Source organism: Syngnathus scovelli, chromosome 15, assembly GCF_024217435.2.
Source record: "Syngnathus scovelli strain Florida chromosome 15, RoL_Ssco_1.2, whole genome shotgun sequence".
NCBI lineage: Eukaryota > Metazoa > Chordata > Actinopteri > Syngnathiformes > Syngnathidae > Syngnathus > Syngnathus scovelli.
The window spans coordinates 4,160,887-4,179,104 of NC_090861.1; the positions used below are offsets into that span (position 1 = coordinate 4,160,887).

At 40.0% G+C, this 18,218-nt stretch overlaps 2 protein-coding genes across 5 annotated transcripts in view; one reads left to right on the forward strand and one right to left on the reverse strand.

Annotated features, from left to right (window-relative positions):
* specc1 (sperm antigen with calponin homology and coiled-coil domains 1) overlaps positions 1 to 18,218 on the reverse strand; it is a 30,189-nt gene that overhangs the window by 5,650 nt on the left and 6,321 nt on the right. Inside the window, exons 2-12 of one of the 3 annotated variants that reach the window (XM_049743515.1) lie at positions 17,738 to 17,919; positions 17,500 to 17,635; positions 9,276 to 10,723; positions 8,989 to 9,196; positions 8,848 to 8,921; positions 8,591 to 8,766; positions 5,818 to 5,972; positions 5,639 to 5,739; positions 5,481 to 5,556; positions 4,921 to 5,065; positions 3,679 to 3,772 (exon numbers count right to left, since the gene is read on the reverse strand). In XM_049743515.1, coding sequence (XP_049599472.1) covers positions 3,679 to 3,772; positions 4,921 to 5,065; positions 5,481 to 5,556; positions 5,639 to 5,739; positions 5,818 to 5,972; positions 8,591 to 8,766; positions 8,848 to 8,921; positions 8,989 to 9,196; positions 9,276 to 10,723; positions 17,500 to 17,635; positions 17,738 to 17,896 — 2,772 coding nt within the window. In that variant the 5' untranslated portion in view covers positions 17,897 to 17,919. Of the gene's footprint in view, positions 1 to 3,678; positions 3,773 to 4,920; positions 5,066 to 5,480; positions 5,557 to 5,638; positions 5,740 to 5,817; positions 5,973 to 8,590; positions 8,767 to 8,847; positions 8,922 to 8,988; positions 9,197 to 9,275; positions 10,724 to 14,758; positions 15,567 to 17,499; positions 17,636 to 17,716; positions 17,920 to 18,218 lie in introns of those variants that run through there. The other 2 variants (XM_049743514.1, XM_049743516.2) reach the window with 2 other exon arrangements.
* timm22 (translocase of inner mitochondrial membrane 22 homolog (yeast)) overlaps positions 1 to 18,218 on the forward strand; it is a 31,263-nt gene that overhangs the window by 4,417 nt on the left and 8,628 nt on the right. The window contains exons 1-2 of one of the 2 annotated variants that reach the window (XM_049743708.2): positions 14,216 to 14,543; positions 15,527 to 15,587. In XM_049743708.2, coding sequence (XP_049599665.1) covers positions 14,442 to 14,543; positions 15,527 to 15,587 — 163 coding nt within the window. In that variant the 5' untranslated portion in view covers positions 14,216 to 14,441. Of the gene's footprint in view, positions 1 to 14,215; positions 14,544 to 15,526; positions 15,588 to 18,218 lie in introns of those variants that run through there. The other variant, XM_049743710.1, reaches the window with a different exon arrangement.

The following is an 18,218-nucleotide window of genomic DNA, read 5'->3' on the forward strand; positions in this document are numbered from 1 at the left end:
TTTCAATACGGAGTCAGCACATCAAGAGGTGTTGACGATACTATGCTCTTGTTGAACTCGGACCGACTTCTGGTCATTAGCTTTTATTTAACGGTGATGCAAAATTATTTTTGCCGGGTTTACACCAAAGACCCAAACGGCTGTTCGTGCATTCCTGGAGCGGCAGGAGCAGGACTTCGGAAGCAAAGGGTCAGGGTTGGAATGGAAAATGTCACCTAGTTGTTGGCTAGATAAGAACCTGCTTCCTGACTTCTGTTAAGGTGCTTTTGTACATGACCTTTGACCCCCCCAACCCTCTTGAGGGAATGTAATCGGTATAACAAATGAGCAGAATTTACACTTTGTTTTCTCATTCAGTGTCTGACCTCCATTCCTTCCACTCATGGGGGTCCGTTCCTGTCTTTCTATGTTTTTTTTTTTTTGTTTTTTTTGTTTGTGAGAGAGAAAAACGTGTTTCCCAGACAGGGCCGGATGAACTGTTGCTCCGACAGACCCAGCTGAGCCCAACGCTTCGAGCCTTTGCTCATTGTTCCCATCTTAAACAAATAAGGCTTTTATTTTTGTTTGGCTTCTACGGTTAATGAGAAAACATTTTATAAACGTCTGCAGTCTAAAATAGGACATCAAAGTAGCTGGTAAATATACAGGAGACAAATATGGATTCCAGTAAGCAAACCACAAACATCACATTTAGTAACAATGTCTTGGAGACCAGTGGCAGAGCTAGGATTTTTTTTCCTTGGGGAGGCCCTGGGGGGGAGGGGCAGTGAAAAATCTCAGAGCACAAAAAAGATGGTCATCTATTTAATTGATTTGCGAGTGGCGTTGCTGGAATTGATAATTAAACACTTTTTTTTTTTAATAATAATTAATTCAACTCAACTTTATTCCCAAGGTGCCAACAACCTCTTTTGGACTGTAATTTCCCACGAGTGCCCCCCCCCAATGTTCTTGTCTCCCTTAGGGTCGAGTCAATCTGAACCTTTTTAAAAGGTCCTCACTCATCGATCAGTGCACGCGCATGCATGTGCACACACACACACACACACACACACACAGGCATAAATTCACCTGAGGCTCAACCCACAATACATGATTTAAAGCACGTAGGCTTATTGTCTCTCCTTTCACCATTTTTTTTTTTCACTCTCAAACACTTGCGGTAAATAAGCATGTGTGTTTGCACAGCCCCATGTAAGATGATAGGACACAATCAGTTCACAAGCTCCACTGTGCTCTTGTGATGATGACACAACACACACACACTCATGTCTCCTGCTCCATTATTGATTCAGGTATGTGTGTGACATCCAGATTTGTATACAGATATAATCACACAAATTTGCTTTGTACCTGAACAACTACCTGCTAACAATAACTCGCGCTTCCTGTTGCATTTTAGAATTAGGCTTGTGCCTGATGGAAAACTTGACTGACCTCTTGTTAGGTCGCCAGATGAACTATAGTTTGACCCCGCCCCCTTCATAATGCAATTACAATTAAATAAGCTTTTTTCATAGTCCTCTTCTCATGTATTTTTTTTTAAAACATAATCGATAAATCGTATTGCTGTCAAACTTAACTGGACCTTTCCATAAATTAAGAATAAATATTTTATTGATTTAAATACTAGTTCATCAAAGTTTGGAGCCAGGAAGAGTTTCTGTGAACGATAACTGCACTGACCTTTATCAGCGTCCAAAATGGCCGTGACAAAGCAACACGGATTTTACTTCTGCTTGTCTTTTACACGCTGATCAGTGTCACTTTGTGAGTAGACTAACTATAATTGGTGACTCGACTGTAACAACCTAACCTTTCGCGAGATGTATCGGACCTGAAGTGACATCAGACGCTGACCTTTTACCTCTGCTCAAAAAGGTGACAGCAGTCACTCGTATCCAGGTAACTTCAATCTGTTACCTTTGCTATTTTGCAGTTCACCTAGAATTTTTTTTTTTTTTTTTTTGTAAAACGTGTATTGTATAAACATGAGCATGGACATCCTTGCTTGGGGCAAACAGATGGAATATCTGAGATTCTGTACTTGACCTAAATAACATTTTTGCTGTCTTTCAATTTTGCTTCAATTTCCTTAATCCTGGCTAGATTAGGAAAACAAATTTAGAGGAAACAGGAATTCATATAATGTCCTCCAAGTATAAGATTGTTACAATCGGTGTGAAAGTTGGTGTGGTTATCAGGGATAGAATCCAAGATGGCGGATGGCAAGCTCATTTGAAACAACAAGCGCCTCTGGAGGGAAGAGATTAGCGTGAGAGTAAAACAGATAAAATCCAATCTTAGATTATGCTTCATACTTCAGAAAAAAAAGTCTTGAACAAGAGAATTCAAAGAATGAGGCCGTGTGAGGACATCAGAACAGCTGCGACTTCACAAAATCTTTTAATCACTTGTTTTAGAAGCTTGAATTTGCTGTGAACATCAAGCATCAACGCTGCCTTCCGAGACAGCTGCTTTAAACTGATTGAATTTATTTGCCTCTATCCCAAAATCAAATTAAATTCCATGTTATGAGCTGTCTCATGTTTCATGGCGGACATTTGCGTGAATGTCCGTCTAATGGTCCAGCATCTTATCAGGCATGTGCTTGCTGGTCAACCTTATTAGGCAACATGTTGTCATCACGCAGGATTCTGTGTTTTATCAACAAGCACACACACACACAGTGTGACTATCAAACTTTAGAGGAGGCAAATGTCTCCTATTAATAATATTTATTCCCTGGCAGGCTGGATTTGTAGTTGGTAGTTATCACCTGTCTTGTCACGATTGTATTGTAGATGTTGGCTCATGGAGGTCACATTGAAATAACGTTTTTGGTAGAAAAGGAAAAATGTGTTTGTAAAATATGGAACGCACTTTTGTCAAATACTTTTGAAGTGTCTGCTTTGCGCAACGTGAAGACATAAAAAATTATATTTAAAAAAGAAAAGAAAAATCATATCAAATTATATGTATATATGTGTATTTTTTATTCTATTAAAAAAGAAAAATAATATTAAATTATATATTTTAAAAGAGAAAATTAATATTAAACTATATGTATATATGTATATTTTTTTACATTATATTTAAATAAAAAAGAAAAATAATATTAAATTATATGTAGACAGACTTAGACTTTGGCTAATATTTTTTCTTATATTACATTAAAAAAGAAAAAGAATATTAAATTATATGTATTTTAAAAAAAAGAAAATTCATATTAAATTATATATATATATATTTTATTATATTATATTTAAATAAAAAAGAAAAATAATATTAAATTATATGTATATAGACAGACTTAGACTTTGGCTAATATTTTTTCTTATATTACATTAAAAAAGAAAAAGAATATTAAATTATATGTATTTTAAAAAAAAGAAAATTCATATTAAATTATATGTATATATATGTATATTTTTTATTATATTATATTTAAATAAAAAAGACATTAAATTATATGTATATAGACAGACAGACTTAGACTACTGCCAGGTTTTAGATGCGTGAAACAAATTAATACGATAAATCGGACAAACAAACTTCAATCCTTCGGGGGAAGAACAGCAAACAAACGTAATTAACAGCAATGCGCTGAAAAGCACGATCTGACCCCAACAGGGCTCAACTCGGACGTGAGAAAGATCTTTAGCCTGTGATCCCTACCGGATAGCCTTGTGTTTTCTTCTGGCACCACTTCAGTAGAGCGTTCCTCTTAGATCCCCCATACTCCCGCGCGAGTGCAGCCAAGGGGTCCGTACTTTCCACACCGTCACGAGGGAAACACAAACCACAAGTGCACAGTGAGAGACACACAGATGGTGCGATAAAACAGATAAGTCTATTTGAGTTAAATGTATAAATGCAAATATTGTCATTAGATTACAGCCTTGACGTTAATGCTCCCTCCAAATGAATGGGCTGCATGCTTTGGTGTAAAATAAATAAATAAATAAACAACGCTACATGAACTGCGCTTTCCGACGACACGAATATTGTTCCCAAGGTCATCTCGGCGGTGTTTGTGTTGCAGCCGGAGCCATGGGAAGACCACGACGCCCGGTCGTTGATCTCAAAATGGTGTTGCGCCACTTGACTGTTAAATTCATTAGTCTCTTTTAGACGTCGCTTAGCATTGAAAAAATTTTTCCAGTCACATGTGGACACATTCATCACCAATGTATATTAGTTGCGTAATCATCCTGGAGGACCATACCAAAAAGAGTCATAATAACACGCTGCTGTTTGGAAGGGCTTAATAAGGACGTACAATAACAACACTTCGCTGCCAATGATTGTCCGAGGGAAAACACTGCAGGAGGTTTTAATATTCTCTTAATGAATCAATTGGGAAATATGGGATCGGTTGAGACGGGTTATCGATGTCAACAGTCTGATTATGGAATTGAGGGTGTGTCGAGAGTCGGGGATGGCAAAGTTGAAGTCAGTAAGCAGGCTCATTGTGACATAGGGGTTTTCAAAACTTGGACACAATATGGTCCTTAAATGTTATCAGGTACAGCACAGGTGTCAAAGTCAAGGCCCGGGGGTCAGATACGGCCCGCCACATCCTTTTAGATGGCCCGCGAAGACAAATTGTGCATCGAATGTCAATTCCAAAATTTCAAATTAAAATAGAGCTATTGTTAGCAATTTTTAATACCATTCATTTTTTAAAAGCAATTTTATTTTTAAATATTTGATTTCAATATTTCATTTTTAAATATTTGGACAGTTTTTATTAGCCTCTGTTTTGAAAACTAGTTATTCATCAGTTTGTTGCTTTTTTTTTCCACCGGGTTGTGTTGACATTTAGTGCATTGGACTAGACACTTAAATTTCCTATAAATCTCAATTTCTCATTTTTATTCTACCAAGATTACATGGTGGGAATATTTGACAACTCACCTGAACATACTGTTGGCCTGGTTGCAGGTAAAAGATGATGCACGGCTTCTCAGAGAAGCAGGACTTTTGAATATTGACTCTAGAGATGGACTCTTCCTCATCAGGATGTTGCTTTTTGTCTCTTCTCTTCCGCCTGAAAATTTACCTGCAGAATCGGAGGTCGTAGAAATTACACTGATTATTTATTTGACAGTTTATCAGACAAGAGGGGAAAATCAGTATATAGTAAACATCAGGTCGGCTCTAAAGACAATATGGAGTGAGTTGTTGTATGCCTGAGGTTATGCAGACGGAAGTAGCAACATGTAATATGATCATACAAGATAAGTAACCGCATTTGCTCCCTGGAACAAAAAAAAACAACATAAAGCTACCTTCCTAAAGATTGGAAATCTTTTTTGTACTTGACACCAAAATACACCTGACCTTTTAGTGTTGCCAGGAGACTAGCCGCCACCTCTGATTTGTGTTTAAGCTAATATTTGTGGCTGTCCAAATACTGAGAATAATAATTACAATAACAACACATTAAAAACTAATTAGGATTATTTGTTATGTACCGTGAGGACGAACAAAGTCTCCATGATTGATTCTTTTTTCCAACAACTTGGACAGCGGCTTTATGTTCGACTGCCTCTGAGAAATAAAACAGATCAAATTGGGTAAGATTATTTTTATTTTTTTTTTGCAATTTAGTTTGGGGTTTAATTGTGCTAACCTGGATAGGCGAAACTGCAGCTGCAGGTGCTGTGCGCGTTGGGATTCCACTTAGAGGACTTCTTGGTGAGCTGTGGATTTGAACTGTCAGGCCCGGTCCATCTGAGAGACATAAGTGTACACAAAATATATATTTAAAAAAGTATATATAGTGGTATTGTATGGCTGCGGGTTGCTCACTCTGTCCACCAGTATCAGATGACTTGATGGGGGACTTGACTGGAGCTCCTGGTTCTGTGTTGGCATCGCCGTTGACGTCAGTAGGTGGGCTCGGGATTACACCGCAACATTTACGGCTGTTTGTGGTGTGCAGTTTTAAATCATCCCCTTGAGACCTGACAAACACAATGAATACAATCGTAAAACTGGCTGCTCCAGATGTATTTTGAACTTGGTTGAAAGGCGTAAAGCAGATTTTAATGACGATAACGCTGGACTCCAAAATGACACAGGAGCACATATCTACTGGCATGATATAATTTATTTGTGAATCGTTAAGATTGACAAACAGATTTATACGAGCATGGATGCAGTCTTTGTGGTCTTCCTCATGTATGGCTTTATTCAAGACAACGTAAACACATGACCTCTGCCGAAATTGTTGTGTTGTTGATTGGAATTAGTAGTAAGAGAAAGTATTTTGTGAGGGGGGGGGGGGGTGCAGGTATCACAGTTTTGCTATTATACAAAAGACAATAAATCAGGACAACGAATGGAATTCCAAGTGGAACCTGAGATCCTGTAACCATGTGGCCCGTAGAAGAATTAAACTCTCCATGGGTAGTATTTGGCTCATATAAGACTAATTGACATTTTCATATTTGTAAACAAACCCTTTCAGTGTAATGTAGCACAGTTAAACTGGTCTTTCTGATATGGCCATAATTTAATAATAAAGACAGTAGGATAACTGGAAAATTTGCTTGTTAATGCAATTTTTTTAAAATTTATAAATGTAATCTAAATTTTGGCAACAGGTAATCCTGGATGAGCACATAGGACAGCACACAAAGTAAATAAACCCTCGTTAATGCGGCCGGTTCACGATATGGTGTTACATACCGCCATCTACTGGCAAAATATGGCATTACATTAAGTTAGACACTGCAGAAACGAAATTCATTGGGCCTTATTTACCAACCGTTCTAAAAACAATGAGCATATTTGTCACGCAATATAAATACATAAATAAATATTCCTCAAAATACAACTGAGTTTTTTTACTGTATTTCAATGTCATATAAAATTGTAGGATTTTTCCAACACCATTATATCTTCATCTATAAATTTAAAAGCCATTCATTAAACCTATTTTGAACGTTTTAGAATATTTTAAAAAGGTCATTCTTAGGTTGGTAAATCAGGTCCGTTGTTTTTAATCTCCATAGCCCCCACCTGAATTACAAAATAGACAGAAAAAAAAGTTTTTATCTAATATGTGTAATCCTCAGTCCAACATTTATCATGATAATACAATAGTATTTAATAATGTACGTATTTTCTAGTAAAATGGTTGAGAACCACAAACAGTGTGTGATGACAGGTGCTTTTAGGAAATTAAAACACTTTTTTTTACATAACAACAACTCATCTTTAAAAGGCACACTTAACTTTGCAATTTAAGAAAAATATCAAATATCACAAAAGAAAATTACAAACGCAGTACATTGAAGTACATCGAGGAAAAAAAAATACAAAAGCATAAAAAAACTTTTACGCGGGTACATTTCAGAGACGTGGAAAATATAAACAGCCATATTTATGCTGCTAAACAAAGCGTACACAATTTGCTTGTTGATTACCATTTTTCTTTTCCAACTAATAACTTAAGTGCGTCAATATCGACTGACTCCGATCTTCGCAAGGTGCTTAAACATCACTTAATGTCCTTCGACTGCGGTCTTGGTATCAAAAGTTGCTCCTGGGACAATTCTGAAAACAAAAAGACAGGGATCAACAATTTTTTAAACTGTAATTGGAATTTAAAGACCATAATATTCAAATACTACCTCATGCATAAATCATTAACAAATATCTAACGATAAAGCTGCCATCCAATCGAGATCATTGATGCATTGCCTGAAAAATACATCCGGCCATGCTACGCACAACAGCCGCTCGCTAACTAGGGCTTATTCCAACACACAACAGCAGGTGGCGCAAGAGACATTTGAATAGAATGAAGAAAAGCTTTGCAAAAAAAAAAATAGTCCTACAGTGCCTTGCCAGTCTGTAGTGAAAGACAGAAGTCAAACGAGCTGAAGGTGAGAAATAGGGAGTTGTGATGAGAGTAGCAGCAAGCTAGCAGCAAGCTAGCAGGCGAGGAGAACAGGGCTGGGAACTCACCTGGACTTGCCATATTCTTCCCAAAAGACATCTTTGTGAGGCATCAAATGGTGCTGCTGGAGGTGGGGGAACGGATGTAGCGTAACAGCTAATCTTGGCCTTTTACCCGATAACTAGCCATGTCGTATATTTATACGAAATGTCATTTTAAATGTGGCTTTGAACATTGACATGAATGGAAGGCTTGATGCTTCACACAATGGCGGGGGACACAACATGGCTAAGCTAATGGTTAGTTCCAAATAGAAGCATACTGCCTGGCATCAGAACAAAGACTCCTAAATAGATTTATTTAAATGTCAATTGTTGGATGCTGCTTTATAAATTCGTAAAGTAGAAAAAAAAAAAAAGATTCCATGCACAGTGGTTGTGGATAGTGAGGTCAAAGTGTCTTTGCCAGGCAGTGGTCAGTGTAAAGGAGGAAAGCAGCTTAAAAGAAGCACGAAACGTCAAGTCGGATAAATCCCAGGAACCGAATTCCGAAATATTTTCATCCTGTATCATAAAAATGTGAGCTAAATAACGCCTAATGATCTATTAGGGATAGAAGATACATTTTTAACTTGGCAGCAGTGCTATGGAGGTGCGTGAGATGCGAGTATCGTACCGAACACCTTGCAGGGATTCCAGGTCTAAAGAAAGCTTGGCGCTACGATCTTGCTCCTCCTGCAGCTGTCTTCTGAGTGTCCGGAGCTCCTGTTGAGCTTCCACTTTGATATCATTGGCAACCACCACGGCTGTCTGGAGATCGGCCTGGAACCGACGCCATTCATCTTTTTCTTCCTGTAAGAAAATGAAAAGACACATCTGCTCGAAAAAGATGTTTATCCAAAATAAAAGCAATCTTCTCCCAAGCACGCTTACCTTCATCTGCCTGCTAAAAACTTTCAGTTGTCGTTCCGCTTCGAATTTCTGCTCCTCTAATTTTTTAGCGAGATCTGCAAACACACATTGAAGGTCTCAACACTGAAGCTCGAAAAAAATAGAATATAATGGAAAACGTACTCTCCAAGTCGAGGACTGTTTGATTTGTGTGTAGGTTGATGGCCCGCTGTTGTTCCACCTGGTCCTCCAGTTCAAAGATGGTCTCCTTCATGTCCTTCACTTGTTTGTCAGCCAGCATGCCCGCCTCCTCCAAGGCACTCACACGCTTGGTGAGCTCCTCCTCCCTCATCTCAGCTCTTTCCTGGACCTGCTGGCCTTTGGCATTCACCTGTGCGGCCATTTTCAAATTCAGGATGTGAACAGAAATGCCGACTGCAGATTCGTACTGAAGACCATACTCCACGTACCTTGGAGATGCTGGCTTGTACGTGCTCGGTCTCATCTTGGGCCTGCAGCAGGTCCCGCCTCAGCTCGGTCAGCTCCAGCTCCAGTCGGTCTCTCTCGGCACGGGCCGTCTTGAGTAGACTCTGCAGCTCTGTACTATCGCCGGCGCTCTGCACGGTCTTCAGCTCAGCCACCTTCTGCCTCTCGATGTCCACCTGTGCCTTCAGCCGACTATTTTCCACTCTGAGACAATCAACCGTGGCTTTCTGTTCTTCTGCCAACTGTGCGGCTTGACCTCCAGCTTCCAGCTCGTGGTTGAGTTGGCCATGTAGCCTGTCCATTTCTTCTCGCAGGCCATGCACCTGACCCTGGGCCTCCTGGTGCTCCTCCTCAAGAGCTCGTAGGCTGCCGGTTAACTGCTGCTGGATGTTCACCAACTTCTCCCGTTCGAAGCGCGAGCTCTCCACCAGCTCGGCGTACCTTTGCTCGAGTTCAACGAGTCGAGGACCTTGCGTCCTGATCTCGTCCTCCCTCTGGGCTTGCTCCTGAAGTCGACTAGCCAGCGCCTCATTCTTCTGGGAGAGCAGCTCCAAACGTTCTCTCTGCTGCTGGAGCGAAGTCTGCAGGAGTTGCTTCTCCTCAGTTAGACGCTCGTTCTCAGCCGTCAGTTCTTGCACCACTTGCTGCTGGTCAGCCAGCTCCTGCAGAGTGGCTTGGAGCTCCTCTGAAGTGCTGTGATGGTTTTCCTCCATCTTGTGTATCTGTTCCGTCAGACTCTGTACCGACAAATCTCGTCCACCCGCCGTGGCTTCGCTACTGACATTGCTGCAAGTGGATCCTGAACGTGGGATCTTCTCAAACTCCGACGAGTCGGGTGAAGGTGAGTCCTTGGCAGAACCGGAGGAGACTGATGTTTTCATGGGACTGGTAGTTGGGCTGGAAACTGACGGCAGGCCATTCTGAGGTGCTAATGGTAAAGGCTCAAAACAGAGGAGCCTTCTCTTTAGCCCTTGGTTCTCCTCTCTGAGGTTTGCGAGCTCTTTCTGAAACTTTGCATTCTTTTCCCTCAGCTCTTGAACCAGTAGAAAAGCCTCTGTGAGCTTTCCGTCTCGTTCTGTAGAAAGATCTTGAGGTGACACAGGTGACGGCAACGGGGAGGCTTGACTTTGGCAGCGTTGCAGCTCCGTGCGGAGATGGCTGATCTCCAAGTCTTTAGCCTTGGCTTCAGCCAACAGCTCCTTCACCTGACATTCCAGGAGGCCCCTTTCCTGGCCTTCTGCTTCTCCCCGACACTTTGTCGAACTACGGGTTTGCTTTGCCAGCGTGGAGAGGCTGGAAGTGCTGGCACTGGAAACAATCCTCTTAGTGGAAGAGCTCCTCAACTGGTCTCGCAAGGAAATGCGGTCCCTTGTTATTGAAGATGGGATTTCTCTTGGGGCCGGGATCCCAGACTTCCTAGTTGCTTGACAACCTGGGAAAAATAAAGTGATTGAGATAATTAATTACATTTATTTTGGATTACTGGGTTGCCATAATTGGGGAAAAAAAAAATCTGCTTGTTTACATTTTGTAAATGCGTAAAGTAGGTCATCTTTTGCCCGTGTTGTTTTGTCAGCTTAGTGTACGGCCTATTCAAACATTGTTTGCTGTTTTGGTAATACAGCATCTGCCCGCCATTGTGTTCATTCATTTATGCAGTTAGTGTGACATTTCAATGTGGGTCACAAACACACGTCTATTCCCGACTGAATTGCGACAAGTATTTTATTGTACGTTTTCAGCTCATCAACAAAGAGTGACGCAGGGAGCAGTGATGGAAATTTGTTTCGGTGGGGAGAGTTAATTTTTTTTGCATCTCTCTGCTCTCACTGAAATAAAGATTTTTTTATTTTCTTAAAAGATCTTACTTGTGGCAGAAGCTGCTTTAACATTCCCAGCTCGTGCAGCTGACTTTGAAAGAATGAAAGGTTCTTTCAGTAAGGACTTTCAGACATTACGTTGTGACGATTTCAAGCTGAAGTAGGAAAGAACTTCATCATGTGATAGAAACACACCACCGAGATGGCAAGGAGATTATTTTTGCAACTGTGTACGATTCTTGGAGATCTATTGTTCTAAAATGGAGGCTTGTTTCGTATCTAAGACGATTTAAATCCATGATTGACAGAATGAGGACATCACAGAATGTAAATTTTCCAAATGTACTGACGTTATCACGCTAAAACATCTGACAAAATAAAAGAATTTGAGTTCATGGCCATTTTGTCATTCTACACAGACAAAGAGGTTCTTGTTTAAGAGAAAGGCCGCAAAGTCAGATGCTTTAGGATGAATTCTCATATCTGTGTGATGTAAGGAACAGAACTGCTTTGTACAGTAGTTCTCCCTCGTCTTTTTGTATCGCCCACCATTTTAACCATGACGTCAGCACAGTTTCATGCTAGCTGCTAACCAGAAAGCTCAAATGGCTCAAAGTTTCTGCCACCAAACAAAAAGTTATGCTCAGTATTTGCTTGATCTTAATTCACTGCATAGGTCAGTTTAAGTCCGGAGCATTTACCCAACCGCAGAGGAACATTTAAATCTATGAAATGGCCAATTGAATTGCTCGAAAAGGATCTTTCGTTCTGTAGTTGTATCCAAGATGACTCATTCTTACAGGGTAGTTCTTAAGTTTGAAATTACAAGGTTGATTTACAATGTCTATATTGGTCAAATAAGAGTTTTTCAAAAGCTTTGTCCATTTCACAGGACTGAGTTGAATAATTTATGAAATAAATGTGGAATTATTGAGGAGTACAGTTGAATGTTAATTCATGTGATACTGAAATTATGTAAATGAAGTAGGCTGTCTTAAATTAAAAGTCATCAACACAAGTTAATTTCTAGAACAGGAGTGTCTTAGGTGAAGAGTCATCCAGAATTAATGAGAACTAATTAGAGTGCCTTCATTGTCATCATCACAAAGGAACTCAAATGGAAGAAAGCATTTGAATTATTTGTCAGCTTGTCTTCCAAATACTGTGCTGAGCTTTCTTTTTGTCTGACTGACAAGACCATGAAGTGGGTCACCTATCGGAGACCCATGGGCATTTCTGTCCTCTGACTGGAATCGGGAAATGAGACTCGGGAAGTGACACACTGAAAGCGAAAGAAGAAAAAAAAAATGCATGCACAAGTCTAGAAATAAAATATGCAGTAATTAACTCATTCACGGTTCCAAGGTAGCTTCTATAACAACAAGACAAACACTACCAGTAAAAAAAAAAAAAATAATTAACTCCCTTCTAAGGACCTGTTAGACATCATAACATTGTGATAAAGTCATCAGCTGGTCTGCTACTGTGGGAAAAAAATGTCAGCTATAAAAAAAGGACAACTACTAATATGCTTTGGAATATTTTTACAAAATTGGGGTCTATTAATAAAATTGTGTTGAAGTGTTGAAAGTTTTTATCCCGGCCAGTGCTTTTCAAAACCAAAATTTCTAAGCACAAAACTTAGAGGCGAAGGATCAAAATTAATAACAAAATAATATTTATTTACTGCGCCAAGTAAGTTTCATGGAAAGTACAAATGGTAGAACTTCCTCAGTGCCCGTTTGCTTCCTCTTGAACGTGATCCAACTTACTCTGAATGATGCAAAAACTTAAGTCCATCGGAAACATTCTCGAGGCTGTGTCACCTCACCAAAACATTGTCCCTTTGCATTGTCCTGAGATCTTAGTCATAAATTTGTCAACGGGAGGTCAATGGAAATGTCAAAATGGAAAAGACGACTGGGAAGTGGACTAACGTCAGCGTACATCTGTAGGGAGGAGACACCATAAATGCCGACTGAGCATTTCCCACAGAGGTCAACCAAATCGAAGCCAGGTAGAACATCTAACACTAGACTTTATTATTGGAACGTTCTTTATCTCATTATGAACATGCTAGCTCTCATGATGTAGCTAACTCCTTTCACCGGCTAATAATTATCCTTTTAAGCTATTATGCATTTTGAATCATGCTTGGAGTGCAATCAGTTAGCATTGCATTCAGTCCATTCCGGAAAAAAATCTGAAAATAGTCAAATTATTACTGTGTATTTGTACCATTGCTAAATTTGGTACAGTGAGACAAATAAAAAAAAACAAAAAAACAATGGCATTCCCATGATAACATTTCTATTGGTTGAAACTTTATCCCCAACTTAGGAAAGAAAACCACATAGTTAAAAATATCACTTGTGAAGAAAAACCACAAATGTGTGAAAGTTCGACAATCTAATCGACCTCACTAGACAAATATGTTTGAACTTTTTCATTTCAGCTCAAACGGGTGCAAGAGACTGAATAGCAGCGACCGAAAATAGACACACTGTTATTTCGTGCCGATTCATCAACAGCTGACAGCATGTGGAACCCGCAGTCTATAGTCTGGGCCACAGTGTTGGTCATCAAGTCGGGGGGGGGGGGTTCAGTGTTGAAGCACAGCGCAAACCCATAATGACAGTCTTAACATTGCAGAACACAATTCAGCTCTTAACTTTGCAAAGAGGAGTGTGCATCATATTTCAAAAAATATTGGATGGATGGATTGGATGGAAGGAAGGAAGGAAGGAAGGAAGGATGGATGGATGGATGGATGGATGGATGGATGGATGGATGGATGGATGGATGGATGGATGGATGGATGGATGGATGGATGGATGGATGGATGGAAGGAACGAACGAACGAACGAACGAACGAAGGAAGGAAGGAAGGAAGGAAGGAAGGAAGGAAGGAAGGAAGGAAGGAAGGAAGGAAGGAAGGAAGGAAGGAAGGAAGGAAGGAAGGAAGGAAAACCAATCAATTAGTCACTGCGCAGTCATTGGCTAAACTATCATTTGGAAAATCCCAGATGAAGAAAGAAACGACCGGTGTGTAATAAGTTCTAGACGTCAAACAAGTTGACCAAGAAAAACAGCCAGGTGACAACGAAATATTTTTAAGAGTTGTAAAGTAACGACGGATAGTCATGCCAGGAACAACCTCCATGAATTTGGTGAGAATGAATCAAAGTCGAGCTGTTATACTACAAGAAAATATTTGTAGAAAACAAAATGGCAGATTCACATTTTGAGCTCATTTTGACACTTGTGATAAGCTTTAATTTGCTGAGAGAGACTTTGAAATGAAAATCGAGCGCTTAGGGCAATGGGGAGATGCGAGTGATGATCCTCGCTCCTGTAGCAGCTTCTCTTCGGCTTACTGGCAGACAAAGCAGATCCTCCTTCTCCTGCCCTACTTCCAATAGACTACACAAGGTACGCAAACCAGACCGACTGAATTCAAATCAGCCAACGTGCAATCTAGCCTCAGGGCTAGACCTCCTCCCGGTCCTCATCGACAGTTAAAACTTGTCTTTCAGACATGCAGTAACACATGACACACCAGATAGTCATCCTGAGATCATCAAGTCAGCTGATCTCGACAAAGTAGTTGCACTAAGGTGTGGCAAAAAGGCAGAACTGAAGCAGACCTGTGTCGGGTTCCTCCCGTCTCCCCGCTTGGTTCCCCATCTTAGTCCGATGATGCACGACTCCCACACTCCACGCAGTGAAGACGAATCCAACAATTTGCGGCTGCGGGGGAGTGATGTGTGAGCGTGGGGGGGGTCAGCGTGCTCGCATTTGTTCAGCATCCACAATCCGCTCCGAGTAAAACAGAGGGAATTCTTCTTTCCTACTACCGATCTTTTTTTTACGCAGGATCGTATTTGTGTGAATGCGCATGTGTTGCCGAGGCAGACTACGTGTCCTGACAGCGAGTGGCTGCCAGTGTGTGTCAAAGCACAAGAGTGTGTGCGTAGCCTCCACAAGGGTGGCAGACAAATATGCAGCCGGCATCATATGCACATCATTACTGCCGAGATAAGTAGATCAGGAGGTGTGGCTTCTCAGATTCACACACATGTGGAATCACACACCTCCTCTAAAATAACAATTGCAACCCTTCCTTGCTCAAATCATGAAGTCTCACAATAATACAGCAATGGATGGTTTTATTTCGGGTTCATGCGGATTTGAATTATAAAACACTGTGGTCTTCTCCTGCCCACATCCACTTGGACAGTCAACCTCACTGTTGCTTCCAAGCCTATTCATAAGTCTCTTCTGAATGTTCCATAAAATCAGATTTACATCCGCCTCTTTTAATATGCTCCTTTGGCTTCCACTTAAATCAACACAATCCACCTTGGTAAACAAATATATCTGTAATCCTACTTAAAACATTCTCCTCTCTGCAGGATTTCCATTTCTACTGGACCCGATGCTTGATGGACTTACGAAAAAGAATTTCAAGACAAGGTAAAAAATTCCAGCTCTGATATAACAACCAAAAAAATCTACAAATTCCAATCCATTTTCTGATCGTTCAAGTTCAATCTAACAAAGACAACCAGCCTCTTTTTCCTATCTTTAATTAATTTCCTTTTAGTGCTTGTGTCAGTGTGTGTCGCTCATGCATGAGTGCGCACCCCCCCCCCCCCCCCCTCGAGTCATCCCAGTGGACTGAGGCGTATGTGATTAATTCATCCAGCAGATATGAGGGCCTCAAGAACTATAAATCACCCGCTGACAGGGTCCATGTCTGGTAACTCAGATTTAGTTAAGTTAAACCCAAACACACTCCGGGTCAGTAATAATCCTGAACCACATCAATCAAATCAGTGTTGTCTCACTCAAGTATTGTTTATGAGTGACTCACAAAATTTAGGCTTGACTCAAAAAAAAAAAAAGGAAACTGTATCTTGTTGTTTTTCACTGTACTGGATATTTGTAGCCTCACCAAGCTTTGTTATTTATAGAGCGGGACAGTTTGTGTCCTTGTGTCGCTTCCCTTTCCTTGCACACTCCGCAAGGACTCCAATGAAAGCTTGACTGAATTATTGAGGAGGCTTTTTAAATAAGTTATCACAAAATTGACCATGGTAGAATTGGTTAAATCTCAACATCTGAGTCTGTTAATAAAAATAACAGATAGCAAATCTTGCTAGCTAACCTCTAACCTCTTCGGTAAAGCAGAATTGCTCTGCCCGATTGTATAAAAAAAAAAATAATTGTACATTTTCAAAATGAATGTCGCATAGCTACAGAATTGAAAATATAAATACAGAGAAAACAAAAACAGTACGTTTATTCCCCTCAAGCAACATTATTTCTTTGCATAGGATTTTCTTTATGACAAAGAATTATTTAGTGATGTTGACTGCTTAGCAGAAACTGGTTCACTAAACTAGGCCAATGAGGGCTGATGAATTTATCATGTACACTTTTTCTCACAAGTACAAAAATACCAACTTGAAATAATCTTATCATAATCAGCGCTAAATCAGTTTCTTCTTTTTCTTAATCAGAAGTTCAAGCGTTTACTTGGCCGTGCTTTTTCATCTCGTTTGAAGTCCCAACTCAATTATAGTCACTTCAGCAAAAACAGCCCCAAGAGGAAGAACTGAATTGGAGCTTAGAATCCATTTTGTGGATGAACCACCAAAGGCATAGTCAGAAATGTGTTCCAAAGTCATGCTGTGAAGAATTGTAGTTTGCATATTCATTTGCATATTCATATGAAAAGTAGGTCAATTGTGAGTAACTCTCATCTTCCAACTTATGTGAAAAAATTGATTGGACTAGAACATCCAAATGTCCTGACATCTTTTGTTAGCAGCAAGCTCACCTGGGAATGTCTCAAGGACACAAAAATTAAGATTTTGGATTAGCTCGCCTACGTCTGGACTGAAATCCAATTGGGCTCAAAAAGCATTGAAACAATTCCTCCATCATATCATCACTTCTCACAAAATGCAACAAAAAAAACATCAACCTTCCCTTAAAAAAAACAATTTTTGCCCATGTGTGAAATTAATTAAATTAAATTAATTTTTACAGTTTCTCTCTTTTGAAATACATAAATCTTTTGACAACCAAAACCACACTGCAGCTAATGGTTGGTTGAAAATGATCAAAATGAAGAGACTTTTCCCTGAATACTTGGTGTATGTCGCCCTCTAGTGGCTTAAGTGGGAAATTGTCCCATACGCACCATTAAATACAATATTATACAAACGTGAGTCTTTAAGCATTTTGTAAATGTCTCACGTCTTGTCAGGGGCCAAGAATGACGACATGACACTTCTCAAATTAATTAATTAAAAGTATAAAACTGTATTATGCTTGGGATGTTTATAATTTGTTAATTCTATGACATTATGTGGCTTACCGGCTAGACTACGGGGGCGGGCCTCAGCTAGATCCGAGATGGCTCCAGTGGTCACTGTCTTCTTCATGCGCAAGCCAGTGGCAGCAGCTCCCAGCGCGGGCTTTGTCAAAGCGTCATCACTATTGGCACGTTTAAGCTGAAAACAAAAAAAAAAAAAATGTCATCAGTCATCTGTGGGCGTTTGAGAAAGAGAGGTTTGAGTTATTAATTATATTACCAAGTGGGGACTGGGCCTCACCCTGCTCAGCCGCAGGTCCGAGGCCAGCGTGTTAGATGATCTGGAAGTCTTCATAGAGGTGGTGGTGGAGGATGACGAAGAAGGAGCTAAAGTCTGCTTAGCTCGCTCGGACAGTCCCGCTTTGGGTAGCCCCAACTTGGTGGCACCCGTTTTCATCATGACTGTGTGATAGTTGACCACACCTGGGGGAAAAAAAAAATGTCTATTAGGGTCAAATAAATGTGTTACTTTAAATACAGAAAAAAAAATTCTTTACTCGAATTGTTTTCACACGGGATCCTCAAGCCTTAAATTAGGGGCCCGCATTCACTTTGTATAATTTGAAAGAAAGAAAGTGCATGCATGTAAAATGCTACCAGCACAGCAATTAAACTACAGTATAATTGCAGTATAGACTAAACAAATAAAGTGAATGTGTGGGAAAAAAAGTGAATGTTTAAAGTCGCTAGTCTCTTTTTAGAAAAAAAATTCCTAGAGGGAA